General features: G+C 46.2%; 1 protein-coding gene across 4 annotated transcripts in view; it reads right to left on the bottom strand.

Annotated features, from left to right (window-relative positions):
- Positions 1-20264, bottom strand: part of PAK5 (p21 (RAC1) activated kinase 5) — an 87071-nt gene that overhangs the window by 5230 nt on the left and 61577 nt on the right. For all 4 annotated transcript variants that reach the window (XM_048297159.1, XM_048297157.1, XM_048297158.1 and 1 more), the window contains 4 exons: positions 12864-13661; positions 6792-7283; positions 4234-4367; positions 2386-2512 (listed from right to left, as the gene is read on the bottom strand). In XM_048297159.1, coding sequence (XP_048153116.1) covers positions 2386-2512; positions 4234-4367; positions 6792-7283; positions 12864-13661 — 1551 coding nt within the window. The remainder of the gene's footprint in view (positions 1-2385; positions 2513-4233; positions 4368-6791; positions 7284-12863; positions 13662-20264) is intronic.

Genomic DNA, 20264 nt, shown 5'->3' with positions numbered 1-20264 from the left:
CAGGACAGCAGCCCAGCTCTGAAGGAGTGTCTGGAGATGGGAGCACAGCCTGGGGAACATGCAGCTCATTAAAATGAAGGCAAGGGGAGATGTAGGAGAGTGGCAGAGCTGCTCATTCCTGGTATCATCTGTCACAGCCCATTGCCTCTCCACCAGCAAGGGATGCAGAGGTGATAAATGGCTTGTAACACTTAAAAATGGAAGGAAAACAAAATATTCCAAATAGAACCCCCATGTTTGTAGTTCAGTATGTGATATCCAGTAATACACATATTCCAAGTGAATATGTGTATTACCCCTCCCACTCCTTGTTTGTACAATCTCTGAGTTTGCCAGAAAATGTGGGAAACAAGTGGCATTCACCCCCACTCCCTTTTACCACCCACAGAAAATAAAACCTCTTCCAATGGTTTGTCAAGCCCAGGACCTCACACTGTGGACTATCACTGAAGAAGCTGCCATCTCTGTGTAGCAGGAGAGCTAAGGTGGAGAAGGCAGGGAAGGGTACAAGACTCCTTGCAAAAGACTTAACCTGTTCCCTTTGCTTGGGAACTCAGGAATTAGTACTGCCCTTGAGTAGCTGTGGCAGTGACCTGAAATAGAAATAATGGGATACACAAGCACTCCAGAGAGCAGCTCTTGCTGCATCATGTGCCTGGCTCACACTTTTATGACAGTTTTTTTTAACAACAAAAATTATGGAAAATTATCACCTCCCCCTCCCTGTCGCTGTACAATGCCAAGGTGAAAATTCCTCCAACCTCCAACCACAACAAGCTGGTCTGAGGATTGGTGGCATCACCCACTTCCAGAAACAGCTTGTTTCTTAAGGCTAAACTATTTTTTTTAACCCTCTGAGTACTTACTTGGAGGCCTGGAAGCTACCAAAGGGATTTTCCTGGACATTTTCCTAACCCCCATCAACGCACAGTTCAGTGGTTACCCATGCCCAAGGTCCACAGGCTGTGTATCCCATCAGTGCCTGGGGATACAAAGTGAGCCCAAACAAGACAAGTGGAGTGGGAAGCTGCATAAATCCCTGCATTGTGTAGACTCACTGTCAGCACTCACTTATTTTCTTTTGGATTCAGCACAGACATTACTTTTTTAAAAGTTACGGGTATTATTTTTAACAGAATTATGAAATGATTGTTGGTACTTCTAAAACAATGCCAATAATTGCCAAGTTCTCCCTGCTAAATGTATTTTTCAGTTTACACGATGAAGAATGGAAGAAATAATGCATATTTTGGAAGCAGAGCCCAGTCTTCTTTTGTGGGAGCACAAGAGGTTTTGCATATCTATTGCTCATTCGAGTACATAAAAGACGACGATTTTCTAAAAAAAGATAATTGCACAACACAGCCATGAAGAAATCTGCAATGCAGATAATAAGGGCTGGAGTAATGAGTATAATGAGGCACTGTATGCAGATCCCGAGCACAGATCAGATGTTATTTCAGCAACATGAACTGAAATCACAACTGAGAAACTCCTACACACGTGGGATTTTCTTTCCTTGACAGGATTAACAGGAGCAGCCTGTGACTGCTGCAGGAAGAAATTCCCTCTCCCTTGGTGAAGTGGGCATCAGACAGACAAGCCTTCGGCTAAAGAGTCAGACCAGGCCTGGGAAGCCAAGAGCTTTACCTCTGGAAGGGGAAGGTCTGGATCTCCTTCCAAACCAAAGCTCTTGAGCTCAGTCCAACCCTCCACATCTTGCCTTAGACAGGTGTGTACTACCAGTGGAGCAACCCTTAATTTTTTGTGTGCAAACTACATTTTGTTTACTGAGCAAGTCACGTGCAGCATTTTGTCCCCTTCTCCCTCTGCTCATTAACAACACAAAGACACAGCAAGTCACGGGCAGCAGCATCTCATCCAAGTAAATGGAAGCGTGGGACAGATTTCATCAAGCATCTTGGAAGTGTGAAAGCTACTCTCACCATCTGGGGAGGGTTTCAGCAGTAATGCAGATTATTTGCTATTTGCATAGATTGATGCTGGCCTCCTAAGCAGCTTGGAGAAGCAGAGCACATGTACAGAACTAAGTATAGTAAAAAGGAAGTGTTTTTTGAGAGGCATCAGAGTAGGAGTGGTGCGGCCCAGAAGGTGGTCTCCCATCACCTGATCATCACCCTTGCTGCATGGTTTCCTCTGCCACTGCCTTCCGACAGCTCCAATCCCTCCCCAAGGACTCTGCCTGCAGCACAGATGTCAATCACTGGCCAGACCAGGCCTGTGTTTTTCAGATTCAGCTCTCAAATTATTCACAGGTCACACCCCATTCTTTCCCCTGCCTGGATTCTTTTTCTCCAGGCAGTGCCACTTTGTGCACAGGTATTGTCCTGGCAGCCCTGGGGGCTGGGAAGGCCGGGTGCTCACCCTGCCGTCACTGGTGAGCAGGATGGAGTCGCTCTTGATGTCGCGGTGGATGACGCCCTGGTTGTGCAGGTAGGACAGGGCTCTCAGCACGGACAGACAGACCGTGGCGATCTGCTCCTCGTTCATCCTGCAACAGCAAGGGGCAAAGAACAGCTGAGTGTTGGGGAAGACAGGGGAAAGGGGATGTGGAGAGGCACAACTTCCTATTCACACCACTATACAGGAGACCTTTTAGGCAGTGGCTCTGTGGGGTGAATCTCTGGTCCTATTTCTGTCAAAAAAAGGGAGATGAGGAGTGGGGATCAGCTCTGCAGCAAGCTCTGGATCAGTCTCCCTGCAGCACTAAAAAAGCCGAGTGTGCCATGTGCTGTAGCCTGTTTCCCTCTGGGAAATCAGGGAAATGCCTTATTTACAGTAAGCTCACTGCTTGCCAAGCAGGGCAAATCACTACTGGGATGGAAACAGGCGTGGAATAAATATGAGAAAAAACACCCTTAATTCTGTAGGCAAAACATCAGGCCCTGGGTTGTAGCTCTTTGAGAGCACTTTTATGCCTTCTATAAAAATATTCTGGGTATTTCAGCAGAAAAATAAGCAGCAAGAGTTCTCATTCTGTGCACAGTTGAAAAACCCCATTCTGGGGTCATTCTATCAGCTACAGTGCAATGCCTGGGATGGGCTGTGCACCCTGGTGCCACTGTCCCATTGCTGATGTCCCCAGCATCTCTTTTACCTGAGCAGTAAAACACCCATGGAAATTTCTGCTTTAACTTTGTGTGCCATTTGCAGTATTTTAGCAAAATCTTTGAGGGAAGGTCATGCAATGTAAAAAAAACACCCCAATGATAAAGAAAAGACTATTTTGAGTTAAAAAATAGATGACAGCTCTTAAGAAGTAGTGCCCTGGGAACATCTGTTTGCTGTTAAACTTCTGTCAGACACATCTAAGATAGAGCTTTTAATGGTTTGGCAAATACTTCCAACATTGTGATTTATTCCAGCACGTAAGCTAAGGTAACACTAAAAAATAAAACATCTGTGTTACAACTCTTGGTAGGATAGAAGAGCATCATTAAACTAGGAGAGAAGACAAATTTTCTAATTTATAATTCCTTGCTTTTGTTCTTGTTCCCCTTAAATACTCTCCCACTGGTTTGGTGTGGAAATTTTAATTTTCTTTCATTCAACAGGAAGAAATTAAATAAAGAATCCCATTTTATCCAGCTTATCAGAAGCAGATGAGCAAAGAGCAGATGTAAAGAGGGCTGTAAAATATAATGTCTCCCCTCAGAAGAGGTAGAACAGTTCCATACACTGCAGCTTTTGTGCTGGCTAATTTCCTGCTGTGTGTAGGTGTGATATTAACTGAAGTATGGGAATGTGCTCTACCATAAGCACAAATATTCTGATATAAAAATACTTCTCCCCATATGTTTTAGGGTTGGTTTGCAGATAACCTTTGTGAGGAGAAATTAGCCTTACAACAGACGTGGTTATGACAGCAAACCCAACAATACAGATCACCAAACAGGGAAAAGAACTTTTTTTTTTTTGCCATTTTAGGACTTGTGTTGCTGCTGAAGTGCCTCCTGAAGTGTTAGCAAATCCCCATCTACCAGCAGGCCCTCTCAGGTATTGCTTTCCCTTTGGTTTAGCGAATGCTGGTATCAACAGGAGTTCATCTGCAATTCTGGCTTATCGCTGATGGCAAAGCCAGCATGATACCTATGGGTTTAACTGTGTGTACACCTAAAATACGTGGGTATCTATTCTCCATGCACGTATCTTTTCTGCAGTTTTGTGGTTTTCTCTCTGTATTTTGTACACCCCCCCCAGCCCCCAGCCCACCTGGTGTGAGTCACGATGTCTGTGAGAGCGCCGCCCTCCAGGAACTCCATCACGACCCAGAGCTCGTCCCCGACCAGGTAACTGTTGTACATGTCGACCACGTTCTCGTGGTGGTAATCTCTCATGATCACAACCTGCAGAGGCACAAAGGGACGAGCTGGGAATGCTACAAGCCTTATCTGACACTTGTTTTGACCTTCTTTTTCACTGTACTCTTCTCCTGGTGTTTAGGAAAGGTTCTGCGATGAATCACATCCTCCCTAATCCTTATGCCAGCGCATAAACAAAATCAATATATTTACATAAAAATATCAGTCATCATAAATGCATCAGGAGGAAGAAAGAATCTCTAGTTGATAGAGTATAAACAGTAGATAATTGCTTTATTTCAGCCTGCAGGAACAGAACTATTTATTTAATTGGTTTTTTTTATTGCCAGTTGCTTTCAGTACAACAGATTTTTTTTTTAACCTGATTAATTGCTCAACGCATCAAAGTCATTTTTATCACGTACCAAATGGTGCTTTGCACAGAATTCCGTCAGAATGCTGGAGGAAGGCCCCAGAAAACTCACTCAAAGACATTTGTAAAAGGCTTACTGTTTGTTGGGTACTCTGAGTTAGACACACTGGAGAAATACCGACAAGTTATTCTCAAGAGGTCAAACAACAAAAAGCTTTACTGGCAACTGGCAATCAGAGAACTTCGGCAAAAGGCTTTGTGCAACATTGAATCCATGTAAAACACTTCTCAAAGCCCATTAACTTGGCCCGTTCAACTTGGCAAAATCTAAGCTTTTAATTTGATTTTAAGTTCAATTTTAAGTTACTCAAAAATTCTGAGAAGAGGGAATTAGAAGAAGGAGAAAGAGAGAAAGATAGAAAATATATAGAGAAGGACACATGCAGCCACCAACCCCTGGGTTCCAGCACAGCTCACAGAAAGTCCAAGAGACAGTAGGGTCAAGACAAGTGCTTGCCTCGTGTTTGGCCTGAATACCCCCTGGCCTTCCTAGGCCCCTCCCCTGAGTGGGATTTACAGTCATGTGGCTACTCTGGGGCTGGATTAGGGCTCCAGGGGCAGGTGTGGAGCACTGCTCCCAGTGTGCCAGGAACTGGCACCATGCCTGGCTCTAGGGGGGTATGGAGCAGGGCACTGCCCCTTGTCAGGGCAAGGCCCAACGTGCCCCTGCGTGCACACAAATGCACCCCAAAATGTCTGGAGACATCAATCTCTCCAGTCTCTCACTGCTGGTGATACAGGGGATGACTCAAACCCCGCACCTAAAAGGGACTGCACAGAACTGGCACCACAGTGAGGGCAGCCCAGCCAAGACAGTGTCCATGACCACAGGGTACTGAGGGGTGTCAGAACGGCAACCAGGAGAGAGAACAACAGCCAGGGAAGGCCTCATTACAGACAGAGGGATTTCATCACTGCTGACAAGGGATTTTCAGATGACACGAGTGACTGGAGCGTGTCAGGGAAGCAGCTTGGTCCTGCACAGCATGTAGGACCTGCTTCAAGATGTTCCTGTTCAAGAGACGCGCGGTTAGAGCCAGCACAGCCTCCAGCAGAGGCAAAGCCAAGCCCAAATAACCAGGACAGTCATGCACTGGGTAAAGAAGAACTGCATGAAGTTTGTTAAAAACGAGTATTTTAATTTTAAAGTGTTAAGTTTTTAAAGGTTTTAAAGAAATCAGTCTGTCATGTGCTGAGGGAAGACCAACTTACAGTTAAAACACAGGAACCAAAAGGTAGAATTAAAAGGTTCATTTTCACAGGTTTTCCTGGGATCCTGCAACAGTTTTGGTATTGATCAGGATATTTACAAGCGATCTCAAAAAGGGAGCACTGAACACACCCCATCAGCTTCTTTAAGAGAGATAGAAATTAAATAAGGACTAGCTCTTCAAGGTGCAGGAGGTACTCTCATCCCCAAACAACTGAGTGAAAAAATGGCAAATGAAAATGAGAGTTCTGAAATTTAAAATAACGTACATGGGGAAAACACTCTCCCATAAACAGCTGTGGGCTTTGAACTGGCTGCAACCATTCAGGAAAGGGGATGTAGGAATTAACACAGACAGTTCCATAAAAAAGGGACTGCCAGCTCTTAGCTTAGTAACCATCAAGAAAGCAAAGGGAGTGCTGGTGGTTAGGAGAGGAAGAAGGGAGGAAACAAAAAGCACGTATATGCCAGAATATAGTGCACATGCTTCTTGAATAGTCTCTGGATCCTCCCTCTTGGAAGAATAAACTGTGTCAGGACAGTCAGAAAAAAGCAGCTGGGCTATGTCTGAGCACCTGATACACTGCACGGACCAGCTCACACATTTCTTAGCTGTTTCCTGGGACAACATAATAGTTTAAAGCCAGGAGGAGCTGTACCTCACTTGAAACTGGTCTGGCTATACAGTATTTATACAGCATAGATGTGTGTGGGACTCACCACCTCTTTTAGAAAGATTAATTTGGCTCTTGATGGTGGCATTTGGCCCATGTCTCCTGTCAAACCTGCTGCCTAAAAAACCTGTTGCACCACCCAACCCACGTACCTCATTGAAGAGCAGCTCCCTTCTCTGCTGTTTCCTGAGGTCCATCTTCTTCACGGCGACCTGCTTCCCTGTGTGCTTCTCGGTGGCGATGCACACGATCCCTGTGGAGCCCTCCCCGATCTTGATGAAGCTCTCCAGGTACTCCCGGGGGTCTCCGGGGCTGACCACGAGCTGCAGGGCAGCTCGGAACTGTTCATGGGACACCCTGGAGGGCTGCTGGTCCGAGGAGGAGCCCCAGCTGGGGGGAGGATAAGCACTTGACGTGATACTCGGGGAGCTGGGGTAGGAGGCGGTGGAAATATAGGGAGAGCCGGGCTGGAGAGGCGGCTGGTGATAGTGGGGGCCTTTGTGGTAGACCAGGGGGTACTGGTAGCTGCTGCTGGAGTAGCTGACTTTGCTCTGACTCTGAGGTAGCTTGACTGGGCCCCGGGGATAGGTGTCTGACCCCGAGAGCGGTGGGCTGACAACCAGCTGTGCTCGGTCATAATCCATCTGCAACACAAACACAGAGGGTGAGGCTGAGTGAGCAGCACCTTTGTCCCTGCTCCTCCACTCCATTCCTTTCCAGCACCGCCGGAGGACCCAGCAGAGCTGGCACAACGTGCTCCCACATTGTCCCCGTTCTGCTCAACGTGGCACTGCTGCCCCTGTCTGGGCAGGGATTTTCCGACCGCTGGGCTCCCGTGCCCTCAGCACCACTGACATGAGGCCGGGGAAGTCCAGATCTTTCGTGCATCTCAGGTGCATTTTTCTGTCCAGGTACCTGTTTGTACATACAACAGTCTTTGCTGAAACGCAGAATGGCCCTGGTTGGGAGGGACCTATGCTTCAGGAAATGTATTTGCTCTGCATCTGCAGTGCCCTGCAGGCTCTCTGGGCCATTTCCTCCAAGAATCTATCCCTGTCACATCCAAGGATGTGATAAAAATTTGCCCTTTGGCAAATTCCAATTTGTGTCTTACCAGTACCTGGATTTTTATTCTCAACTTTTAGCCTTTTCTTATGTTTTTCTCCAGCAACTTAGGGATAACCCAACCTCTTCTTGTGGAGGTGGTGGTACCCTAAAATCCCTGTCATCTCCTGTCTTGCCGTGCTACCAGCTGTTGTTTGAGTGACTGCTTACGTGAATTTGATGAGGAGCCTAATTCAATTCAACATTTCTTAAATCATTTTCCACAGCGACACACTACTTAACTGCAGTGTCACAAAACTGCTAATTTTCATCTGAAATCAGAGAAAATCACAAAGGAAATTATCCCAGTGGGAAGCCCTGTTCATTTGTAGGTTCCTTTCTATTTTTTATATTTTCCAAGCTTCTCTAAGCTTCTTACATTGAAGACTAACGAATACTTCACATTTACAAACATAATAGTTTGCTTCTATCCACACTAAAACCCCCCAAAAGATGCAGAACAAAAAAACCCACCCCAAAATTATATTTATTTCCTCTGGAAAAGAACATCTTCACATTTACAGTATGTTGCTCCTGACGATGTGTGGAGCATCTCGGAGCAGGGGGTGGTTTGACACAGGCTCATCATGTAGCACAATTACAAATAATTATGGCAATGAGTTCATTTAATCAATCAATTTCAGTGGCAGTGCACAGGGATGGACAGAGCAGCAAACTCTACACAGCCCACGGTTGCTACTATTACTGCTGGCTGCTGGCCAGGAGTCCCTGATCCATGTTAGTTAAATGCACATTAATCTGAATTTGGCAGTGTAATCAAGGACCCAACTGAACTGTGAAATTGAATTCTGCGGTGGAACATCATTTGACCATTTTATGCTAAGACTGCAAAAAAAAAAAAGAAAAAAAAGTCTGCCGCAGCATCGATTTATCACCATGGGCTCTGCACAGCGAGGAGGAGTTTGGAGCTGGAGTCGCCTCGGTGTGGGCAGAAAAGCCTCCAGTGCAATTTTATGTTGGCGCTTTCCCACCTCCCGCGTGAGCCAGCGTGCCTGGCCTTTCATTCCACAAGAGCTTTAGCGGGGAAGAGGGAATGCCTCTCCAGAGGGGCTGCTCAGAGGCTTCCCTCGGAAAAGCTGGAGTCTGCTTCCATGCGAGGCTTGCACGCTGCCAGCCACCCGCCATCGGGAGCATCCGGCGAGCACGAACAGGGCTGTACAGCCGCCTCCCAGGATGCCAGGATTGCTTAGGCAAAAATCCACATGATTACAGCCATCCTTCCCTTCCTCCATCAGGCAGGGGCAGCCATAAAATAGAAGGGAGTCAGAGACATCATGAATTTCATGAAGGACATTACATCTGCCAAACTAATTAATGCGGAAAAGTGCTCAGATGGTTTGGTGGAGGGAGGGAAACTCAATCTAACCCTGTCCTATATATCCGTGTATGTAGAGGCAAATAAATTATTGCTTTGGCTGAAAATGCACCATTTTCTTTATAACCACTGAGATGGGGAAAACCTGGTCTAGAAATTCAAAATGGATAAATCCACGCCAATGAATTATCTGAGGCTTCATCCATGTCTGAGTATGCCCTAAGCTTAACACACTGGCAAAAGAATATTCTGCAGTGAAATTTTAGAATGAAAATTCAGGGGTTCAGTGTGCTTGCTAAGAATTTTTGGAAGCTTTCTGAGGTTAGCATTGCTGTACAATGTAAACCCACTTCCTGAATCCCAGGAAATGTTACAAAAAGTCAGGAGCTATAATAAGTAAATCAGCTGAAGCTCTCCTCCGAGGCTGTGTCCTGACGCAGTGCTCCACATCACAGCAAAATCAAACATACTTTATTCCACTAATAATTCTATTTCTGCTACTGAATGCAGTCACCTACTGAAAGGAAAGCTTTTAAATACTACAAAGGGAAGAAGAAAACAGTCCTGCGCTCATTCAAGATCAGGTCAGAGGAGCAGCCGAAGCTCTGACACAACATCCATCATGGCACAGAGGCATCTCCCGCATCCGCACACGGCCACATTGGCACTCGGGTCTTTTCACCATTAAAGCATGGACGTAACGCCGTGTCTAAACTCATTTCAGCTCTCGCTCTGGTGACAGCGATGCCTGTTATGTACTGCAAGCAGAGGGAACACCTGCTTGCTCCTGAGGGGTCCCTTCCCTGCGAGGAGGCTGCCTGGGCAGCCTTTCAGCCGAGTGGGTGTCCCCGCACGCTCTGCAGTGGGACTGCAGCAGAGCCACAACCGCAGCCCTGCGGCCAGAGCGCACATCCTCGAGTCCCGGTGGGATGGACTCGCCCCTCCGTGACATACAGTGGATTTCCATTTGATCAGGTTTCAGTTTGCCCAAGTCAAAGGTATGGAATGGATGGTCTGTAAATCCCAGGGACATGGCAAAGGCAAAGGTTACTGTCCAGTGCTTTGCTGGTGGAAACCCCCAAGACTCCCTGTTCCACACACAGAGGTGGCAGGCAGCACTCATGTACAGCTGCTGGCATGTGAATGGGAAGACAGGGAAAAAAAGAGAGAGTTCCTGACAGCAAAGGCTTGGCCCTGCCTTTGCCAGGCTGGAAATGTCCTCGTGGTGCACAGGGACACAGAGGACGATGGTGAGAGACACTTCTATGTTACAGCAGTACGAGGTAGCAAAGGGGAGAGCAGACATCATGGGCCCTTGGAGGAGGAACAGGAGGGGGTCACGGAGAGCTCCTACTGGAAAACAACAGGGAAAAGAGTTTTGAAACAATAGAGCTTGGTGCCAGAAGTTAAGAGGGCTGCCTGAGATGAAGAGGAAGCAAAAAAAATCCCATGCAGTACAGAGTAGCCAAAAATAAGCCAACCTGGCATGACAAATTCGGTATTGTGCGACAATACTGAGGTGGGACATCAACTCTGTGTGGTGAGGGTAATAGAGCAGACTCTGCAACTCCATGCCCTAGAGTTAGTGTGCAGGACAGGAGGGCAGGTAGGTAACACAGGGGTGGGTCAGAGGGTACCAAATCTGAGCCTCTGGCTTCCTTCACCTCCACGGTCCCACTGCACAGCAGTGGCCAAGCCCAGGGCAGGGCAAGTCGTCTGATGTAATAACTCTGATGTCACTGATGATGAAACAGGGCAGACATTTGATTTATCTGACACCTCTTACCTGCAAAAAACACTGAAGTAAGTCATGTTTACAAGCCAAAATGAACATCCTTGTTAAACGAACTTCGATGCCACGCATTTTGCCTGCAGATTTTTCGCTTACTTTTTCACCCCTTTTAATTATACTTTAAACCCAATCTCATTTGTAAAATATCTGACTTGAGATCTGATTCTCATTTAGTAAGCCCATTTGATGAACCATTATCTTACTAATGCCTCCTTGAAAAGAAGATTCTTCAGCAATCATCCAAGACAAGAAACTCCTATTCACTTCCAGGAACTGTGGACAGGTTTGGGAATTGAACTGCTGCATTTAACAGTGAATCATCAAGTTTCAGTACACCAAGGTTGTAGGAGTGGTTTTGATGCTCTGAGGAGAGGAACAGCTCACAATGAATCTTGCATGGAAGCATAATTTTTTTTTTTTTTTTAATAAAAGTTGCTACTGCCTTTTAAGGGATATTTTTCAAACTGCTGGAATCCTGTAAAAAACACCTCTGTCTTCTTCTGCCCTACTGAAAGGTGTGAAACTGGCAGAAGCAGGTGCTACCAGGTCTCTGAATTACTGCATTTGTCCTTCTCCTTTCTAAACGCTGACAAAATGACTGCTTTCAGTAAAGGAAAGGGCAGCTACCCCATCCCAGATTTTCCTCACAACTTCCAGAATCCACACCAAATGCCACACCAGCACTCAGTTAACTACCACACACACTCCTCCCACCACACCCTGACCTTTGGAAAGGCACCTACAGAGACCTGTAACTTTTCCACTCCCCCCAAGATTTCTCCTCAAGCTCCAAAGCCCAGCTCTGTGCTTTAATGCAGAGGGATGAAAAATGCATCGCTCATCCTTCCCCATGGGTCACTGCACCATGGTAATGGCAAAGCAGCCAAAACCTAAGGAAGCACGACACACACAAACCTCCAACACCGGGGTATCAGGGATCTGCAGAGACCTGGGACTGCAGCAGGACACAACCACGTTCTCAGAGCACACGGCCAGCAAGCAAATGCATGTTCAGGTATCCTCAGAGAGCAGAACGGATCTCACCACTGATAGGCACCTACCTCAGCACGTGGAACGTCACATCAACCCCAGCCTTGGAAAAATGATCATCCCGCTGCTCGTTGCTAGGGGAACTCAGTGATGTTCAGTGCAAGCTACACTGAAAAAGCACCTCTTGCAGAATATTAGATGCTTAAGCAGGTCATCATGGTTATGTGACTAGAGGTGTGAGAAAAGCACTCTGAACTGAACTGAACGAGTTCAGCAAACTGTTGCAGGCAGGGCAGGAAAGCTTGTGTAGGTAATGTACCTCATGTGGCAGAGCAGGGACAGATTTGTGTAGAGGAGCTGCCTTTAGATAACATGGCTAAAAAGTTTTCTAGCACATCAACCCTTTTTTTAAACTACATCTAAAATGCCTTGGGTGAGATCAGCTGCTTTGATTTAATTTCAATGCTTAAAAACAAAGCAGAAAGGGGTAAAGCCCCTACTCTCCTTCGCAGTGAAGAGTTAATAAACCTTGTACTATAAAAATGGCATAAATACAATATAAACACTGAAGCACAGAGGTTTCAGCCTTGCACAACAATTTGAACACAGAAGTATCTGATATACAAACCAGACCAGCATCTCACCTCCTGCTGAGATCTTCTCAGGCATACAGCAACCCCCGAGGATACAAATAACTGCCAAAGAACTTGGGCTTGTTGGGAATTTCAAATAAAATCCCCAGAAGATGGGCATCTCCAAACCTGCCTTTTAGTAACTTAAACCCCCTGGTCCCTGACATCCATTTTCATACACCCAAGTAGAGCAGGTGGGTTTCCACACCTGCCAAGGAGCAGCCACACAACTCTTGGGGACGTGACCAACCATGTTTGGCATCGTGTGCCCAAGCATGGCTCCTTGCCCTTAGTTTTTACTTTTCGCACTCCCCTTCTGGAGAGGCTGATCCCTGCCCTGGCAGCACTGTCCCCAGGCAGGTCAGGTTACCTTGGGAATGCCTGCTGCAGTTTCGGACAGGCGGGGGTAGGTGTAGGAGCTGTAGGAATGTCCTTGCTGGTGTGCTTTGAAGGCGCTTGCTCCGTAGGGCATGGCCGGCTCCTGCAGGCCGGAGCCTGACCTGGACCTCTGCCTCATGGCTGGCTGAGGGCTCGCAGGGTCCACATAGGATGACTTAGGCCTCTTATCATAGTCATCCTTGCCCAGGCTGTGCCCCCAGTCACTGTCACCGTACTCCAGCCTCTCCTTGGGGCACTCGCTCTGCACTGACGCTCGCGACGGGGCGTAAGGGAAGGAATCCCTGTAGTCCAGGGAGGATCCGCTGGGGATCCGCTGATACTCCAGCTTTAGGCCACCATATTCCAGCGGTTTGGGCTTGGCCTCCAGGTGTGCATGGTAATCCGGGAGGAACCTGGAGAGGTCTGACTGCAGGGGTGTCACTTCTGAGTAATAGATGTCCCGGGACGTCACCTTCATCATGTGCCCGTTCTGCTTGGCGGCGTAGCTCCCCTTGTAGTACCTGTCCAACTCTTCCCCATACAGAGTCTTGTCCCGATATTTCTCCACGACATAGTCTGTGGTAGTGTCTGACTCGCTGGAGTACTGGGAAAACGTGATGTAGCCATTTTCCTCCTGGTGCCTTGGCACATGGTTGGCATTTCCTTGGTGGTGGGTGGGAGGACTTTCCTTCCGCAAGGAATTGGATCGTGTCACTGAGATATTGTCAAACTCCTCCAGCAGGCCGTTGATTGAAGTATCCTTTCGAGGCTTGTTTCCTCGAACAATAGTCTGGGAATAAAAACATTGCTTTGATTAAATACTGATTTTTGTTTAGTATTTCACCAAAAAAACCACCAGAAAGGAAAAAAGTCTGTGATTCAGCCAGAAATACCAGTAGCAATGTGTTATGTTCTTCAGTCATGTATCTCATTGCTAAAAAAAAAATCTCAATAAATACTTACAGTAGGACATGAAGAAATGAAGAAACATTTAAATTCAGTGTAGATCGCAAGCTGGGATTTGACAGGCAACCCCAAGACACTCTCAAAAAGCCCAGTTTCAGAGGTGGGTGTTCAGCAGCCAACAACAGAGACATTTAAACCCACTACTTATTTTTTATTTGTTGTTATTCAGTTGTCTACATCAAGCCAAACTGGTGGGCTGAATCTGATTTACAGGGCATGGATAAGCTAAAGGAGAATCATTCAGTGGTGACTTCCATGTGTTATTTTAACAAACTGCTGGAATGAAAAGTTAAGTGCACAGTTAAGTAGGCACTGAATTTTTTTTTTTCTTTTTTCCTTTTTTTTTTTTTTCCACAAAACAGTATGTTCCTGGGTAGCAGAATCCCCACTGAGGATTGCCTCTTAGTTAACTTAGCGTAAAAGACACTCAGGAAAGAGGGAAAAATACTTAACTCCATCTCCTTGCAACACACAGCATCCAGCAAGCCACAGTGTCACAACCCTGGCTCTGGGACACCCACATCAGGGATGCCAAGTGCTGGCCCTGTTTGTGTCCCACAATTGCAAAGCCTTCCAAAGATCCCCCTGCCCATCCCTATCCCCTTCTGTGCAAAATACCGGTGCTCCTGGTAGGATGGGAGGTGAGCAGAAGTCTTCAAGAAAGATTTTATTTTTTTAGCCAGTACCACCTGAAGGCTGTAACACGTGGCTGCATCCATTTTTCAGCTGGGGACTGCCATTGAGCACCACTTCATGTTTACAAACACCCGACGAGAATGAGATGTACAGATCGGTGGCCAGGGCCATAAATCAGCCAGGCTCTACTGAAACCACATTTGCTTTGCTGATTTACTTTGGCTAAATATCTCTGGCTGCATCTTACTTAACTCACTGAGCTTCTCAACGGAGTAACTGTGGTCACCCCAAGGAGATTTCCCTCTGTGGGCTGCAGCCTGTGCTGCACACTGACCGTGGTGTATCGGGAACCAACCAGGCATATCAGATGCTGAATGTGGAATACTGAACACCAACCACGGCATATCAGATGCTGAATGTGGAATACTGAACACCAACCACGGCATATCAGATCCAGGCCGGTCACTGGCCCTGTACTCGTATTGTTCCAAGCATGGTGAGGCTGCTCAACCCCTGCTTGAAAGCACTCAGGGGTTCAAACTTCGTCAAAAAAAGCATTTAATCACTAGTAATATCACAAAATTAACAGGAATGTGCCTCTCTGTCTCCCAGCAAAAAGGCAGCTGAGAAAAAGCAGGTGAAAAGCAAAGCAGTCCTGACCTCGCGCTGCTCCCTGCTCTGATTTATGTCCGTAATTACTTGCCTAGTTTGCTATTTTGAAGCCAGTGGTACTGAAACAATAGGACAGCAAAAATAAGGGACAGCAAATAGATCACTCCTTTCGCCTCCAAAGCCATTCAGCAGGATAAGAGGAATTGGTTTCATTCTGCTACAGCCTCTTTGGCAGGATGACTGTGCGATCATTCATATTTAATTATCACATAATAAACCAGCAACATTCGACAATGAAATGCTTATAATTGAAAACAAGATTGAAATACCCAACTGCCACCCTGCTCCCCTGTGCAAATGCCTGCCGAGGAGGAAAATGCCAATTTAACACTCCCCACGGGACTGGCCTTCACAAAGGAGGGGTTTCCTGGAGCAGCCACACTGGGTCTGCACAGAAGGGCCTCAGAGTCACAGGGAGCCCCTGGAGCAGAGTGGCCTCTTCTGTTACAGGCAAGAGGAGTTGTCTCTCTGCTCCTCCCGGCACATGCTGTCTGGAACCAGGATTTTCAGACACCTTCAGAAGGAAGATTTAGAAGAATGCAGCTGAGTGTTTATATGTTAGGGAATTCATTGGTGACAAATCCCTGCAGTTCAGGGATTTTCTACAGACAGGTGCATGCGTGGGAGCAACCTTTTTGATTATGAGGATGTAAAAATAGTACTAATAGTAAAATGATCTTACAGGAAATTCTGATTTTTCAAAAAAAGCATTTGCCACCAAAGCCCCAGCCTGATGAAGCTGTCTTGGATAGCTCTGGGACCTCAGTGCTGTCTCATCCTGACTGACGAAGTTAAGAGGATTAAGAACCAAACCCCTTTTCTTTTATCCCAGCATTTTAAGGATGATCACTGGCAAACAGTGACTTGCAAGTGTGATAGCTGCAATTCCTACTGGCTTCAGATTCTTTTCCATGAGAAAATGAAAATGGCCAGCACAAAGGGAGGATAAAACTTACCTATTCCAGAGGCACATTTTCCACTGAATAGTCAGTGCTTTGTGATGAATAACAATTATTAGCAATTATGATACTTATTTATTGCTAATAACAACAACAATATTTCTATTTGCTTTGGCTTGTTTTAAAATTTTGCATTTCCCTTATATGGAAGGACATAGATTTGGTGAGATGCCCCCTGGCCAAATCAGACAGCCTACACCAGGCTTGATCTTTTCCAAGGAAACATCTAGCACTACTCCTACCAAAAGAACTGCAGTGTCCCTGGAGAAGAAAATTTGGGAAGTGTTCCACCAAGACCCCGTGCAATACTCCATATTGTCAAGTGTTTTGCTATCTGGATAGAACTTTAGATGTTTATACACAATTCTGAAGTACACTGTGTAACTCTCTGGTGGGCAGAACCATTTACCAGGCTGAAAGAACAAATGAATATCCCAAAGAAGGATCGGTCTGAAGAAGTAATAGAAGTAATTGCTCTGTAAGGATGAGCAGAGCATCAAAATTAAAAAATAAAATCAAGTAAGATGTTATAAATAAAGAATAAAACACATGATGTACCATGTTAACTTGTCCGGAAGTGATTTACCAGAGAGAAAGTGTGTGCTGGGGGCTCACCAGCACCCACAGCTTTCCTGGGAAGTACAGTATGTGCAGAAAGAAGCCTGAGATTGGGAGCTGCCATAACCATGGCCCAAATTCCCAAACCTGAAAGCCTGCAGGGAGTGAGTGCCAGGCCCACAGGGAGTACCCAGGTATTCAATTCCAAGGAATGACTTCAGTGGAAAAGCTGGACTTACAATGTGGGGTCTTGGTTTGGGACTGTGGACTCCAGTTACTGGGCACTGTATCAGTGAGCAGAGGGAAAACTTCATGGGACAGAAATACAATGGGAGGAATCACAAATGATGGGAAATTCGAGCTCTAACTTAAAAAGCAAAACAAAAACCTTGAAAGAAAATGTAACAGAAAAAGGCTACATGGAAAGTGATATAAACACAGTTATCCTGGTCATTAGTGTCATAGGAACTAGACTAGTTTGTCTAATTTTAAAGGCTTTACAAACTGAAAAAAGTGTGCTTCCATAGGAGGAGGAGGGAATTCTCTCTCTCTCTGTACTCTAGACACATTTACAGAGATGGTTTTCTGAATTTTTTTTAACCACTGACTGGTCTCCATATTTTTAAACTTAAGGAATTTTCAAAGCTGCTGCAGGCAAAGCAGATAAAAGCAAGGTATTCTTTGCAAAGGTTGATGGGCTAAGATTTCCGAGGCCTTTGTTCTGTCCGTTGAGATCATGTAATGGAAAGCCGTACAACACCTCGGCACGCATGGAAAACCGGGACCGAGCCCTTCCGCGGGCGCAGCTCCCACAGGGCTCCCCAGGGCAAGCTGGCCTCGGTGCTGGTCGATACTCCATGTTTATTAAAGGACGTTTTCCAGCGCCTTGGGCAATTGAGGAGGGATCAATGGTCCCGCAGATGAAGGAGTGCCGGTGAATTTTACGCTACCGTTCCCCTTGTACATTAAATCAATGGGGCGCAGTCTCCGTGAATTAAGGCTGGAGCTGCAGCTCCCATTTCACTGCCACCGCTCTCTGGACAGGCTGGGCGCCGGCTCTGGAGCCTGCTGACAGTAGCCATCCTTCAAGGCGCTTCTGCAGCGGCCTGTCCTGCGGTGATAAGCTATAATGGATCTGTCTGTGAGAAAGGCTGTCTCGCCTTGTTTCCAGGAGGAGATGAAAAACAGCTCCTGCGCTCAAATACTGTATTAACCTTGACAATAATGAAGTGGGTAATTAACTGTTTTGCCCTAATGCGACCTTGCATTTATTGTCTTTAGAACTACTATACTTTACACACTCGTTAAGAATATATCATCCTTTGTCCTCCCGGAGCTGTGTTTTCAGGAGTCAATGAGGATTTTAAATCTCTGTGATGTGCAGGGTGAAAGAAAAAAGGAATTTTAGGGAAAGGTCACCCTTATAAACAGCCAATCTAAACTCTGATTTTGCCTCTAGCTAGCTTCTCCGCTCATTTGCATTATACATGAACTAAAAGCACAGCCTATGCACAGCTGAAAATCAATTTTTTTTCTTAAGAAAAGGTGCATAAAGCACAGATGGTCAGAATAATCTAAGTGATGGATGTGTTGGTAATTTATTTTCTTGTGTTTCAAGACACTCAAAGTATTTGAAGCTGTGTTCATGACACCACATTTTACTCCTCAGTGTAAACAAATATGAACGGCACTTGGAGAGAAAAAGGGATCCTTGTCATCACTTCAGAAGGAAACTCCAGCTTCCCTGTAAGTAAAAGTTTTACAGCTGCAGCCAAAGGTGTCAGGGGTCTGCATTTTACTCTTACCAGAAGCAAAAGTACCTAGAGGAGGAAGAATTTGCTGTGCAGGTGCCCACACAATGGAGTACACTGCCCAGAGAGGCTGTGGAGTCACCCTCACTGGAGATACTCAAGAAGTGTCTGGTTGAAATCCTGCGCCATGTGCTCTGGGATAACCCTGCTGGAGAAGGGAGGTGGGACCAGATGACCCACTCTGTGACTCTGTGACCCCAAAATAGCTGGAGTCTTTTAAAACTCCTGGAAAGAGACAAAAGCATGCAGCAAATGCCTGCTTTTTCCAGCAGCCCAGGGCCAACATGAGGTGGATCCTTTCCCTTGTGTGTGAGGCTGAGTTTAAGCCTGAGGTGCCATCCTGAGGGCTGACACCAGGACCAGGCTCAGGGGGGAAGGTGGGAGGTGAGAGATAAAAAGACCTGCCCACGTCTCCAATGGCTGACTGTACATGGAGAAGTAAAAGTGATGCCAGGGAGGAAAAAGGATGGCAGCTGAAGGCCCAGTGCCCGGAGAGCTCAGCCAGGAGCCGGGACTGCTGCTCTCAGGTAAGCAGCTCCACTGGGCACTTAAGGCTTTTCCCTGTGGAATACTCACTTGAGAACAAGTTCAAACCTCTGAGTTGCTTTTCCAAATGACAGTGTCAGAGTTATCCTCCCAATCCTTCCACATTCCTCAGAACTCATATAATGAGTTCTTAATTACATCTGAATGGAGAAGCTTCATGAGAAAGGACTGAAAAAAATTTCTATACCTCCATCCCCTCTTTCCCTTAAGTGAGAAGTTTACAGCACTTGTGCCATACAGATTAACCTGGAAACAAGCCTTTTCGACAGCAACTCATCAGATACATAGTGAGAAATGATGCTGGATGGGGTAAGAGGTAATTTATCACTCTGCACCCTCCAGTAGTGTCCTGTGGGATCTGCTCCAGTTTTGATCTACAGCCTGTCTACAAAACAGCTATTACTCAGAGTTAGTCACAAGGAATACACAACAGACAGGAAAGTGTGTCAGAACATCCCTTCCTGAAGCCTGTAATTTAGAGCTTGGTTTACACCTGGAAGCCTCAGAGTTTATATCACTTCTGTTACGAATTCCTTCCCAATGCTATAAATTCTCATTCTCCCCATAAAAACAATATTAGAAAAAAGTAATAGTTTTGGTATCCCACAGGTCCTTCCTTGGGGAAGGCATTCTGCAGATTGCAGTGGTGTTGGATGACTCAGCTGGGCCAGGGTTTTGGGTCTCTCCTCCCTGGACCAAACATGCACTTTACACCACAGAGTCCTGCCCAAAGCAGGAGTGGGAGATGGTGTCACCTGCCCCTTGCTGGGAAGTGTCAAAGCACATGAGCCACAGCCCTGTCCCATGAATTGCTCTAATCCCTTTCTGGGAGATCCGTAAATCCCGGTTTGGGACAGCTCTTAGACAGAACCTTTCCCCTGCACAGGAGATATTAAAGAGAAATGCAAACCCCCAAAGTAAAACCCAGCCAAGTCAGCCTTTGGGAGGGCAGAAGCCCCCAGACAGGAGCCCATGGGGGCTGCAGGATGTGCCATGTCTGGGACGTGCACGTCGCCAGAGCTGACTCCAAATCACTGGATCAAAACAAAGGTACAGCTTCAGAGCAGTCTAATATGCTTAACAACACTAGTGCCAGCTGTTTAAAATTCTTCAAAAGCAAAATAATGGAACACTATAAAAAAGGGCTCACCAAAACGGCACCATGTAATTTCTCACCCCGCACAGCAGTTTTAAAAGTTGGTTTCCATACCAACAAGAGTAACGTTTCATTATAATCACATTCAC

This window comes from Corvus hawaiiensis, chromosome 3 (genome assembly GCF_020740725.1).
Source record: "Corvus hawaiiensis isolate bCorHaw1 chromosome 3, bCorHaw1.pri.cur, whole genome shotgun sequence".
Classification (NCBI taxonomy): domain Eukaryota; kingdom Metazoa; phylum Chordata; class Aves; order Passeriformes; family Corvidae; genus Corvus; species Corvus hawaiiensis.
This window is presented reverse-complemented; position numbering and strand designations above follow the sequence as displayed.